Genomic DNA, 14255 nt, shown 5'->3' with positions numbered 1-14255 from the left:
TACCACCTCCTGTGAGAGGGCTTTTTGTGATTTTCCCAGTTATTAATGCTTCACTCTTGCCCCCTGGAATTATTCAGTATGTATTTCCTATTTACATGGCAGTTTAAAACTGCAGTAAAACTTAGAGACCATGTATTTATTTAACTTTTACTTATCTGTATACATCTTGCTTCCTTTCAGCAGAATGGCAGCTCTTTGAGGACAGAGTGTTTTTGCTTCTGTTGTAAAATACACAGTCAGTACTTAATAAATGCTTGCCAAATTGTATTAAATTGAACTGAAAGAGAAACCTTCCTTAATCCAACTTAAGTGAATTCCCAGTCTATTTTTATTTTTTAAGAAGACTTGTAAATGCATTGTCACTCTCTCATGACATGGGAAGTTAGGTGGCCCAGAGGTAAGAGTGCTGGAATAGGAGTCAGGAAGACCTGAGTTCAAATCTTGCCTCAGACACTCATTAGCTCTATGAATCACTTACCCTATCTGTGCCTCAGTTTCCCCATCTGTAAAATGAGGAGAATAATGGCAACTATTTTGCAGGGTTGTTGTGAGGCTCAAATGAGATAACTTACGTGAAATGCTTTGCAAACCTTAAACTATTATATAAATGCTAGGTATTGTTATAATCATTATTTCTATCAACCCATGCAGTTCACATCCACTTTACATCTTCATAGACAGTCTTCAGGGGTCATTGTAGATTAAAAAGAAAATGCATCTCTTGGTGGCCAGCCTTGGCTGGACTGATCCTTGGAAGAAAGATACGTGGGTTGATGCTGGGCTCATTCATCTGCAATGCCATCCCAAATTAGTAGAAACCAGCAAAACTATTGATTCCCCGGTACTGTATTTGAGAAGGCAGGACCCCATCCATGCCTCAATGAGGCATCAAAGTAGACTTTGATGTATGATTTTTGGACCCAACCTAAAATATTCATCTCTCAAAACAAAAATATGTAAACACAGACTAAAATGAAAATTCCCCCAAATCAATACAGCTGAATGGTTGAGTGTGTGTGTGTGTGTTTTTATAGATAGCATATTTGCTGTTCTTCAAAGCTAACAGTCAAAATAAACACTAGAGTTCATTGAAACTACAATTTTCCCCCATCATCAACCCTCCCCCTTCAGCACAGAACAGAGAAGATCATTGAAACTTCATTTGAAAACATCCTTCTTGTTGCTTTTTAAGGATTTTTCCATTTGATGTTTCCCCCCATGGCAGTGAGGGAAGCTTTCCAAGGGAGAATCACTGGGGACTTATTCTCTATTTCCTTGCAGAGTCCTTAGACCTAGCGAATTTAACTGTATAACCCTACCAGGGAATTGTCCCCCCCACTAAAAAAAAAATCTCAATAATTTAGGAACAAAATCCTTTTGTAATTGCAATTACAGGTTGTTTTTTTTTAAGCCAGCATGTGTATATTTATTTATGGCCAGTTTTGTGGGATCCATTTGGTTGGGATTTTATCCATGGGGTCCCAAGACACAAGCTGTGTATTAATCTAAATATGTCTGAGAATTGAATTTCCTACAACAACAAAAACAAACTCACTACACCCATAATCTGTTTCCCCCAGGAAGAAGATAAAGGAAAGGCAACCAAGAGACAAGCAAGTAACTCCTTACTGAAGTCATAATTTCTCTTCCACACTACCTATTTTTATCATTATTCCTACTTTCCCACAAAGAACTGAGCCTGGGTGCACACACGGGGTGCTCAAAAATTCTGAAACAGGGAGAACATAAAAACACAAAGAAACACAGTGTAGAGGAAACAGCAGGCACCTGCGATCAAAGGGGCTGGACATTAGCTCCACTACTGTAGGGACAGGTCATTTGACCTCTCTGGGTCTCAGTTTCCTCATCTGTAAAAGAAGGGGGAGAGGAGGAGGAAGTGGACTCAATGACCTCTAGTTTTCTTCTCGCTCCAACTCAATGATTGTTGACATTTTTTTAAGTTTTGTCCAGTTGTTCATCACAATTCCCTCTCGGCTATTCAGGGTTTGATGATTCTATGGGTAGAATCTCCTTCTTCTGACTTCCCTACCTTTTCTTGATTGTGCTCAGTTTTCTCTCTCCTTACAATCTTCTAGGGGAAAGTGATCTGGGAAACTGCAAAGAGGTGGGGATTCTATCTCCTGCTATGGTTTGCTTCTTAGAAATCTCACTGGGTAAAGAACTTGCAATAAATGATTAAAATTAGGTTGAGAGATAATTTTTTAGAGGCAATTTCCAGTTGCCTCCAATCCCTTAGGCCTACCCAGAACTGACAAGGCTCAGCTCAGGGCCCATCTGGGATCTGAAGATATAGATGTAGATGTAGATATAGGTACAGACAGAGAGTATAGACATGTATATGTAGAGATACATAGAGATATGTACATAACCTATATAAATTAACAACTTGCATATGTGTATGTATACATAGGCATGTGTGTATATATACATCTTCACACACATATGTATGTGTATCTATATGCTCATATCTACATATCTATATACACACATTATATGTATTTACACATGTATATATGTGTGTATACATACACATTAACACACACACTCAGGAAGGGGAGGGAGATTTATCTATCTCCCTCCCCTTCTTGAGCTCTGGCATACAAATAACATTAAATTAGTGAGAGAAAAACATAGACATATGGCCCTATTTATCTATATGGATCTTTCATATACACACATACATATATACACATACAACACTATATATATATCTATATGTGTAGCATGTATGTGTGTGTTTACCATACATTTGGTATATATGAAACCTTTTTTCCCCAAATCATTGTACATTTTTGTACTTGTCTTTTGTACATATTTATATGGGTACATTTGATAGTTGGGACGAAGAAGATTGAACTGGGAACTAGGAAAACCTGAATTCAGCCCTCACTTCTGATAAATCTATGGCTCTGTGACTGTGCTCATGTCCCCTAACTTTTCATCGACTGAGGCAAGTCTTAAGACCACAAGTTACAAAGAAGGTGCCAACAAACATTCATTGAAGAGATTCCTCATTTGGGAGTTCCTGATACCAGGCATCCCAGGTCCAGTGCCTAACCTTTACAGAACATGTAGGGACTTTCTTTGTATCCTCAGCATCCAACAAAGTGCCTAGCACTTAGTAGGCATTTACTAAATAATAATTTACTAGCTGATTTGGACACAATTAGATGTTGTCTTTTATTCCTCTTTGATACATATGTGTTAGTTCTTTCTTCCCAAAGATAGATTTTAAGCTCCTGGAGGTCAGGAATTATATCTCTTTCTGTGGTCTTAATCCTCAACATGTAGACAGAGCACAGGAACCCACATTCACTGGATTTTCATTGCCATTGCAATCGTTGCCCATGTCTATTAGCGCTGGAAAATTCGTGACACTTCATTTGGTTTCTCCTCTTCTAGACCCTAAGGGGAGATTGGAGCCTAACTAATCTTCCTCACAAACGGATCCCCCTTTTTCATGGTCATCTGGTGATCTGCAGGGAGGAAACCTAACACCCGTCGACCAGGCCGATGTCAATGGGTTTATGTAATTGACCTCCAAGACTCTCTTGGGGCAGCAAAGAACAGGGCGCCCACACCTGCTCACTTTGAAGCTTAGCCAGGGAGCTGGTCTCACCAAATACAGTCAAAAGCTTCTTCTCAGCACTCAGACTTATGCAATGGGGAGGGGAAATCTCAAAGGAATGTTTTCCTAGGTGACATTTATTCCTACATTTCTAAATAAAAATAATCCCTCTAAAATAATTAAATCTGTACTTAACATGATTATTGCCTTCTATGTGATAAACAAACAAGAGTGAAAGAAAGCTTAATAGGATTGAAAGTAAATGTTTGCTTTCCTTAATGAGATGACGGTATCCAAGTCAAAACCAAGTTCATGGTGGGAAAGGTACATACTTGGCAGAGGAAATGTGAGCCCAAGAGAAGTGAGGTGTAGCCAGGAGAATGAGGTCTTCTTCTTCTCCTCCCTCCCCCACCCCATTCATCTTAGAATGTCTGCCCACCCCATCTTCTTTGTCTGTACAAATATCATTCATTCTTCAAGGAGTTACACAAGGCCTAGCGTCTTTAAAAAGTCTTCCCTGACTGAACTCTCAGCCCCCACCCTAGACTCTCCTTTTTCTTAGCTCCTTTTGTATTTTTTAAAGTTTTTTAAAATAAATTTTATTTTTTTCAACTAACAAAAATTTATCTTCTCTCCTTCCAATCCATCCCTATTAGGAAAAAGAAAACAAAAACAAAACCTTGTAACAAATATGCATAATCAAGCAAAACACATTCCCATATTGGTCAAGTCCAAAATAAATGTCTTGTTCTGTGTGTGAGGTTGTGGATTATTAACTATTTGAACTATACTATTGAACCCTTGGTTCTATATACTCAGAAAAGCAGTCTTGGAGTTAGACGTCATCTGGTTCAGTCTTATCTAGGATCTGAGGCACAAATTCATCCTTCTACAATATCTCCAAGGAGGTATCCAGTTTCACCTTGAAACCTGCAGTGACAGGTAACTCACTGTTACACTGGTCTCCTCTCAATTCTCACTAAATATCTGCCTCACTTGTATTCATAGTGAGAATAACAAAAGCCCCACTTTTATGTGCGTTCCTTATGACCCTGTGTGAGGGTCACTTAGTAAGGCAAATTTCACTATCGATACCCATTTTACAAATAAGGAAACAGGTTCAGAGAATTGATATAACATACTTATAGTCACATAGGCAGTGTGCTTATGTAGAACCAGAATTCTATCCTAGGCCTTTTGATACGAGGCCTGATGTTCTTTCTGCTACCCTAGTGCTATGCTAAGTTCTAGAACAAAACAACATTTAAAATAAACAAATGAAAAAATGAACCCCCTCTTACAAATTCTTGGCAGTCCTTCAAACATTTGAAAATGAATGCCTTGAAAATGTCGTTTTTATAAATGTAAATGTCAGAGCAGCTGGGTGGCACATAGAGTGCCAGGCCTGGAGTAAGGAAGACTTGAGTTCAGATCCAACCTCAGACACTAGCTGCATGACCCTGAGCTAGTCATTTAGCTATGTTTACCTCTGTTTCCTCATCTGTCAAATGAACTGGAGAAGGAAATGGCAAACCACTCCAGTACCTTTGCCAAGAAACTCCAAAAGGGGTTACAAAGAATTGGACATGATTGAAATGACTGAACAATAACAAACATTTAATTAAAAAAAAAACATTTACTCAGTGCTTATTATGTGGAAGGGACTATGCCAGGCCTCAAAATGAACAAATATCACAGCTCCTGCCCTCAAGGAGCTTACCATCTAGTGTATACTTTCTATATAGAGATAAATATGCTATAAGGCAGGAGAGGATAAAAGCCAAAGGAAAGTTAAGGCAAAATATTGCAATAAAGTTAGAGAAGGTGGTAAGGTATTTAGCACAATCCTAAATTATTAAATTATAGAAATAATTTGCAGTCAGAGAATTCTAAATTTCCTGATTAGGCTATCAGGTAAGAGAAGTTTCCTTTGAAGGTAATACTAGTACTTTTGCTAGGAGAAAGGGAAGGATTTAAACAAATGTAGATAAGAGGAAGATAGGTAAATCCAGTCCACCTCCAGGACCAACAAACCTCTAGCTTAAGCCCCCACCTGGAATTTTCCCACAGAATATCACAATTCAACTCATGCTTGCCCATACCCAGGTAGCTCTTGGTACTATAAAAAAATAGCTCATGTTTGGTCCCTCTAAGAGAGAACATGAGAATCTGGCTCTTGTCTGGGTTGTACAAGAATAAGAAAAGGACCCTAAGCTCCCATTCAAGAGATGGGCTAACTGAACACCAACTACAGGATAGGATTTATTTCACATGACTAATAAATGCGAAGATTTGTACCTAAGCCCATACATAAACAGTGAAGACAATTCTCTCTCTCTCTCTCTCTCTCTTTCTCTCTCTCTCTCTCTCTCTCTCTCTCTCTCTCTCTCCTCTCTGTCTTTCTCTGTCTCTGTCTCTCTCCCTCCTCTCTGTCTCTGTCTCTGTCTCTCTCCTCTCTCTGTCTCTCTCCCTGTCTCTCTCCCTGTCTCTCTCTCTGTTTCTCTGTCTCTCTCCTCTCTCTCTGTCTCTCTTTCTCTCTCTCTCCTCTCTCTCTCCTCTCTCTCTCTCTGTCTCTTTCTGTCTCTGTCTGTCTGTCTGTCTCTCTCTCTTCCTCTCCTCGTCTCTCTCTCCTCTCTCTGTCTCTCTGTCTCTCTCTCTCTCTCTCTCTCTCTCTCTCTCTCTCTCTCTCTCTCTTTCTCTCTCTGTCTCTCCTCTCTCTGTCTCTCTCCTCTCTGTCTCTGTTTCTCTCTCTCTCCCTCTCTAACTTCCCCAAGGACCTATCCAACTCAAACAACTTAGAGTACTACCCTAATAAAGGCCCCACAAGGAAAGGTCAAGTGGCTATCCTGTAAGGTGGGCCTGTGCATCTCTCCAGACTTAAAACACTAACCTAGGGATATTTAAAACCCTCTCCCAAACAGTAAGCACTTAAGGACCGTAGTCAATCTCTCCCATTATCTTCACCACTGCCACTAGACCTGCACAGTCCATATGACTCAAGTTCAGATATATTTTTTATCCTGGCTCAGTGCTTCACCATTTTCTTCTGGTTCCCACAGGTCCTGACTTGAACCCAATCTTTGGCTTGGCCCAGGAACTTCTCTGCCACTACCACTGTCCTGCTCTTCGCTCACATTCTTACATATCCCGGTTTGGCCCAGAAACTCCTTACTGCTCCCCTCCTGGCCCTGTTTGCTGTCAATCCTGGGGTCGCATGGTTCCCTAGAGGGGCCCATGGATACAAAGGTATCTCTCCATAGAAATGAATCTGAGACTACATATAGGCCCTCCCTCATTTCTATTGAGCCTCTTTTCAGCCCCCTTGAGTCTTTTTTTTTAATAATTCCCTATCAAAGGCCAAAGCTAAGGGTATAAAATCAGTTGTTCAAACTAACCTGAGTCAGTAACAGAACAAAGATCTTATCAGGACTTCATACCTTGTCTAAAGATTTCATGGACTGTCCAGGAGAGCTTCCTCCTGGGCATACCTATTCCATTCATCAATAATTAATAATAACAACAATAGCTAAAATGTATATCACATATAAATAAATAAATAAAGCACTATGCTAAGTGCTTTACAACTATTATCTCCTTTGATACTCACAACAACCCTGGGAGGTAGGTGCTATTATTTTCCCCAATTTACAGATGAGGGAACTGAGGTTAAGTGACTTGCCCAGGGTATGGCAGCTAGTAAGTGTGTAAAGCTGGATTTGAACTCAAATCTTCCTGACTCCAGGTGCAGAGCTCTATCCATTGAGCCACCTACGTGACATTTATGCTGCTTTTATCCGCTCAGTCCCTTAGACTACTGGTGTCGAACTCAAATCCCTGAATGAAGCCTATTGACTTAGAAAACCACAAGTTAACATTACCTATGCTGCATTGTATTTTTCTTTTTTTTTTTTTTTAACATTTCCCAATTATATTTTAATCCGGTTCAGACCTGGCACTGGAGAGTGTTGTATGACACCTCTGTCCTAGACAATGAGTTCAGTGAAAAGGACCTAATCTTCTTCTTTCCTTGGAATCCCAGAGTGCTAGGCAAAAAGCAGGAATTCAGTAAGCAGAATCACAAGACTTACAGCTAAAAGGCAGTTAGAAGTTGTCAAATCCAACTCCTTCTATTTACAAAAAAGGAAATGGATGGCGAGAGTGAGTGATCGGCCCAAGGTCAAACAGACAGTAAGCAGCACAAATGAAGTTGGAACCTAGGTCTTCTGATTCCAAACCCTGTTCCTCTTCTCCTATATCACTCTGTCTCCTCTGGCTCCAAATCTGGTGCATTAGTTCTTTCTATTCCATTGCTGACTGATGGATATGATAAGAAAATTTATATTTACTCAAAAAGGGATTAATTATATGGTGATTATTTGCTTTATAAAGGTTTTCATCATGGGGTTCTTTTAATCTACTTTATACTTTAAGCTAGCTTAGTGAATTTCAAAAAATGATTCACTTTATAAGAATGTTATTGCTTGCAACTTCTCAGGACTGTGTGTGTCTTACATGAAGGGAAGTCCATCTGTACTCTGTAGTTTAGTGATGGTATGAAATGGGTGGTGGAAAGATGGTTTCCCATAACTTTGGAAAGGTGAGGGGTGGTTGTGAAAGGACTGGTAGAAATCTACCACAGATGTTAATATAAGGCAGGAAAGTGTGATACACAGGGGAACAGAAGAAAGTTCTTTAATCTCCATGTTGGTTTTGCTTCTTTTCTTTCATAAATACAACTAGAGACATCCAAAATAATTCTATATTCAAAACAAATTTCGAGTTTCACATTGGGTCTCCTGGGAACCACAGCCATAACACAGTTAGACAAAGTCCTTGCTGCCATGGTGGTAGCAATTTCCCAAGCACTCCGTTTATCCATTCCCACCGCCAGAGATATACGGAGGATGAGCCTCAATCAATATGAACTATACACCCCATTCTTTTGCAGACAAAGAAAATGATCACTGGGGAGATTAAAGGATTTGGCCATAATTCACACAAATAGTTTACTAGTTAGTGGCAGAATAGGAACTAGAACCCAAATGTCTCAACTCCCAATTTAGTACTTTTCCCACCATTTACTAAATCTCAATCTCACCCTTGAGCTGAATAGAAAAAAAGTCCCAAGAGCCCAAAATTTTTATCTTCTACTGTAGCTTGTATGGCCAATCAGTCCATAATATCTTTGCTTCTTTACTGCCATCTTCTGGTGCTGGCCTCCAACATGTTAAAGCATTGAATAATTCTTCAATTATAATGTATTAGTACTATAATTTATAAAATGTTTTTACTTCTATGATCTGTTCTTCATTATATGGGGAAGAATCGGTTGAGTAGGTTTAATGAAATCTTTTCCAGACTAGTGAAGAAACTGTGGTATAAAGGTCTCAAAGTAAGCCAACATCAGGGCTGGGACTAGATCCTAGGTCATCTTTATCCTAGCCCAGTGTAGCTTCCATTAAACCAGTAGTTAGGCCACATGGCATGTCCCGGTGCTACCACAAGAGAGCTGAGCTGCTGCCAGAATCCCAGCTTTCCCACACAGCTAATTGGATGAACTCTGCTCTCAAGGAAAAAATCTGTCCAAGATTACACTGGTTTTTCAAAGGAAGAAACCCACCATGCTCATAAATTCTTTGTAGACAGAGTACACAGTGATATTTTAAATGCCTTTCCACCTGAAACTCCCCACGCTGGTGTCTCACCCCCTCCAAGGAGACGGACACCCAGGCTGCTGACCTGCCCGCCCTACCTTGGTCTGGAAGCAGCAGTAGAGCTGTGTCAGGTAGGGGTGCTTTCGCGCAAGGGCTAGAATCCTCTTTTCCGTCATGGTGCAATCTACATCATCATCCTGCAGGATGACGTCTTTCTTTAAGACCTTCACAGCGTATACTTCATCTTTGCCCTTGAGCTCCGCTAGCATGACCTGAAACCACGCAAAATATTTATGTTAGATATTCCTGTACCCAGACACCCAGGAAAAACCCACCTCGGTCAAGGCTGAGTGACTTAAGGAACTATTTCTTTGTAAATGACAAAACTTTGTCATACGTGCAAAAACTAATCATTCATTTTATTTATCTAATTCACATTGATGAAGCACCAAAGTGTTTACAAAACACTTTCTTCGCATCAGCCCGGTAAGACTGGTAACGCAAAGATTATTTTCTCCATTTGACGGATGAGAAAAATGAAGGCTCAGAAAGGTTTAAGTGATTTGCCTATGGCCAAACAGCTAGTGAGCATTAGGGTTGGAGTCCATATATAGGCCCATCATGAGGATTGCTAATTACCATATATTGCCTTATGCAAATGGGATACTGAATCTGTATCACCTATCCTTGTGTTCACATGCTTAGAATGAGGAAAATTAAGTCCAATTTCTGGCAAAGCTGTGACTACATGGAGTTGAGCCTGGTCTCAGTGCTATGATCCAGGCCTTCTTTAACCTGTCTAAAGAATGTAGCTACTTCAAGAATTACCATCTAGTAAGGTGAAGGCTCCCATCCTGGCCCTGCCTGAGATTTCAGGGTCAGATAGAGGGAGGTAAGGGACCTGGAAAAATAGCCCCAAGTACCCTAGAGCATTCGTTGTCTTTGAGATGGTCAGAGAGACATGGAACAGGGCCATGTGTCAAGAAAGCCAGCTGACCTACATTCGAGGGCTTTCAAGTGTCCTGGACCTGTCATAACATGTTTCCCCTTGATCTGCCAAGGCTAGCCTGCTTGTCTCCAAAGCCTCCAGAGTCTCTGCTCTTCAGATTTCTGAATGGTCAGCTCCCATTAGCTCCCTGTGCAATCCTTGGTTCAGAGAGGTACACAATGACCCCAGATTAGACCCAGAGGTTGGGTTATGGAGGAGGTCAAGGGTTGGAGTCCAAACCCTGACCTATTTCTTAGGCTCTCTATCCCATCCAAAATGAGCATTATTATTATCTTTCTATATATAGGCCCATCATGAGGATTGCTAATTACCATATATTGCCTTATGCAAATGGGATACTGAATCTGTATCACCTATCCTTGTGTTCACACACTTGGGAGGTGTCAAATATGAAAAGATCAGGGAGAGCCTAAGCCAGAGGACACTGCTTCATTGCTTTGGATGGACCCATTGCTTTTGGATGGATCTCGTCCATGTGAGTAATCCATCCCCGGCTGCAGATCGCAATCCTTCTACATGCCTATGGGATTCTTGCTCACATCTTTCCATTAACCCCTCCCCCCCCCCAGAGTACCTATGCTACACCTGGGAAGCCTTCCTCTCCTACCTCCGAGACCTGTGGGTTATTAGTACTCCTGCCACATGGAGAGAAAAGTGCTGAAAGTGAGTGGCAAACCATATTTCCCTTATAAACCAGCCTATTTTTAGATTTACTTTAGACCACAAGCTCATAAAGGATAGGGACCTCACCCTGTAACATGCTTCACACAGCACTCAGGCCAGACTCCAACATGCAGAGAGGGGAAAAAATGGGCAATATATATTCTCTGATGTGGACAACATGAGGCTGACATGGGGCTGGGCTTGTTCAGGTAGGCTCACTTAAGAGAAAATCATTAAGTTCACAGGGAACATTTACAAAGACTTTTTAATGAATCTAAAGCAAGGCCTCATACTGACCTCTGGTGAAAGGAAGAAGGAGGAAGGACGAATAGCACATAAGAAAGGAGGAGGAGGGGCAGCTAGGTGGCACAGCCAATAGAGCACCAGCCCTGGAGTCAGGAGGACCTGAGTTCAAATTGGACCTCAGACACTTAACACTTGCTAGCCGTGTGACCTTGGGCAAGTCACTTAACCCCAACTGCCCTCCAAAAAAGCAAAAAAATTAAAATAAAAAGAAAAGAGGAGACACAGGAGAAAGAAGAAAAGGAGAAATGAACAAACCACACACATATGTATGTGTACATTTATGTGTATGTGTGTATATGCATGTGTATGTATGCATGAATGTCTGCATGCATGTGTGTGTATGTATAGTTCAGCTTTCCAAAATGCTTTTATATCATTGACCTCATTTAGCCATTACTAAAACAGACAAACAGAAAATACAAATACAAAACAAACTTTTTGGGTAGGGAGAAGTAAAGTATTGATTTCCTCATTTTGCAGATTAGGAAATGTTTAAATGACATGACTAAGGTTACCCAACTGGCTATAATAGGAAAGAAAATTCACAGGACTTATTTGAGCCCAAGGCAACCCAGCATTAGAGAGTGTAAATGAGGCAATTATGCCTTGAATACAGTCAGTCCTTAATGAATGTTTGTCAGCTAAGTTGAACACCTGGTTAAACCAAATCACAGAAAGCCTCGACACCACACACCTTGCCAAAGCTTCCTTTGCCTAACACCTTGATGAAGTTGAACTCTTCTAGGCCCATCCGCTTCGTCTGGCTCTGCCGGACTTCACCATTCTCTCCAGGGCTGGCCAGTTGACCATCTGTTGATGACGCTGCCCGGTGCTCCTCCCCTCGGTTGTCAAATGACAAGGCCTTCCTAATGTTGTTTTCAAGTTCTTTGATTTCTGAAAACAAGGGTGATAAATCATGGAATTAAGCAGACAGCTCCACCAGCCTCCTAGGCCTTCCAATGTCCAAGCTTTTCAACTTCCTCACTCCCTCCTCAAACAGTGTCATAGGCCCAAAGTGTTCGAACTGTTGATTTACTTTAGACCCTAGGCTCGTAACACACAGGAGCACTAGACAGTAACACATTTCATACAGGGCCTGGCCCAGTGCCCTATTCAGGAAGACAAGATGAGACTCTGGTTAGACCTCAGAGCCTTGTGACATGCTCACAATAACAAGCCAGGTCCTAGCCTAGGACCTAAAAATAGTGAAAAGAATGACCATGGCTACTAAGAACAGCAAATCACAGCTGATACCCCTATTTTCAAAAAGGTTTCATCTCAATGACTTTGTTTTGTTTTGTTCTTGGATTTGCCCCAATTACCTATGTAGCAAGAAGGACTTCTTAGGAAGATGAGCAATGACTTATGATTAACAATAGAATCATCTCCCAGTACATAGGGATGTATGGAAAATTATGTCACCCATGGTAGGAATCCTTCTACACATTTAGATTTTGCAAGAACAGATTGTCTTTTTCTCTCTTTTAGGGTATTTGACGTATATTATATGTGCATGATAACACTAGTTAATCTTTTGACCTTTTATATTTGAAGAAGCTTTATCATTAGCTACTTGTTAACCAAAGGCACACACTAGACTGTGCTGAAATGGACATCTTCAGCATAATCTGATTTCAAAATATGTCTATGAATAAATAGGATTACTGGAAGGGGTACATAGAATTATTAACCCTTTGGGATCAAGATACAGTTTTGCTTTTACAAGATACCCCTCATGTAAAAGGATCTGTGACTTTTCATCAGGAGGTCCAAATGTGTGTAGGTTAGTTTGTTTGTTTTGCCCTAGAATTTATCCTGCTGATTTGGAAATCACAGAATCTAATGGAGGAATCAAGATGTGTCTGCACAGATATCTCAGAATTTCAGCTTTGAAATTGCTTCTACAAGTATAGGTCATAACATATAAGAACTAGAAGGAACCTAAAAGGTTATCTAGTCCAGCTCCTCCATTTTAAAGATGAGGAAATCAAAGCCTAGGGAAGGTGTGACTTTCCCAAGGTTACACAGCTCTAAGTGACTTGGACTGGCTTCAATCCCAGGTCCTCTAACTAAAATCCAAGGCTCTTCCACTAAACCACGATGCTTCTGATACCATTGGTATATAGTGTCGGGGACAAAAGAATGCCTCTCATCAAAGTGACTGCCCTCCTTGAATCCATAACTTCTCATCTCCAAATGAATCTGGGTTAACTTCTGCTTATTGTCATACAAAAAGCAAGTCACAGAAAGAAAATCTCCCAGAGGACCCATGCAACAAGCCCAGTTTTAAATACTGAAGTCTGAATAGCTTTCATTGATTTAGAATAACCAGTCATGAAGTTAATGGGCTATTTCCTCAAAACACCTCCAGAGATCACAGAAAAATGCCCTCCATATGTTCTATAACAATGACAAGCACATATAATATTGCTTTCTATTATTCAAGGTGATCTCCCATTTATTTTTCCTCTCTATCTTCATGTTAACCATGTAAGGTAGGTATCAACATCTTCACTTGAAAGATGAAGAAACTGAAGCTCAGAACCAAAGTAATATGTCAAAGGTAATGTAGTAAATTAGTCAAGTCCTCACACCCAAATCTCCTAACTCCTACCTACCCAGTATTCTTCCCAAAAAATGCTCTAATGATCATAAGTGAATTTTTTTATAGGACCATAGATTTAGAGTTGAAAGAACCTTAGAAATTATCTGGTCTAGGGGCTCTTAACTTGCAGGTTTATAAAATTTTTTTTATTTCGATAACTGTATTTCAAAATGATTAGTTTTCTTTTTAATATTATGTACGTTATTTTATGCATTTAGAAACATTATTCTGCGGAATCCTCATGCTTTATTAGACTGCCAAAGTCATCCATGACATAAGGAAAGCTTAAGAACACTAACTCAACCTCTTTATTTATCAAGCAGAAATAACTTGCTGATGGCCCCAGAGATCTTAAGCAGCAGAGTGGCTTCCTCAACACAAGTCTTCTAACTCTAAATCTTGTCATCTTTCCAATATACCCTGAGGCTT

At 40.3% G+C, this 14255-nt stretch overlaps 1 protein-coding gene across 1 annotated transcript in view; it reads right to left on the bottom strand.

Moving 5' to 3' along the window:
• The window catches only part of PRKCE (protein kinase C epsilon), a 657089-nt gene that overhangs the window by 214478 nt on the left and 428356 nt on the right, over positions 1-14255 (bottom strand). The window contains exons 9-10 of the mRNA XM_069071624.1: positions 11916-12115; positions 9342-9515 (exon numbers count right to left, since the gene is read on the bottom strand). Of these exons, the coding sequence (XP_068927725.1) occupies positions 9342-9515; positions 11916-12115 (374 nt within the window). The remainder of the gene's footprint in view (positions 1-9341; positions 9516-11915; positions 12116-14255) is intronic.

The sequence above is a fragment of the Petaurus breviceps genome, unplaced genomic scaffold (genome assembly GCF_028583685.1).
Source record: "Petaurus breviceps papuanus isolate PSGF00001 unplaced genomic scaffold, PetGlider_PUasm1.0 90842, whole genome shotgun sequence".
NCBI lineage: Eukaryota > Metazoa > Chordata > Mammalia > Diprotodontia > Petauridae > Petaurus > Petaurus breviceps.
Note: the sequence above shows the minus strand (reverse complement) of the source record. Positions and strands in the feature narration are given on the sequence as shown.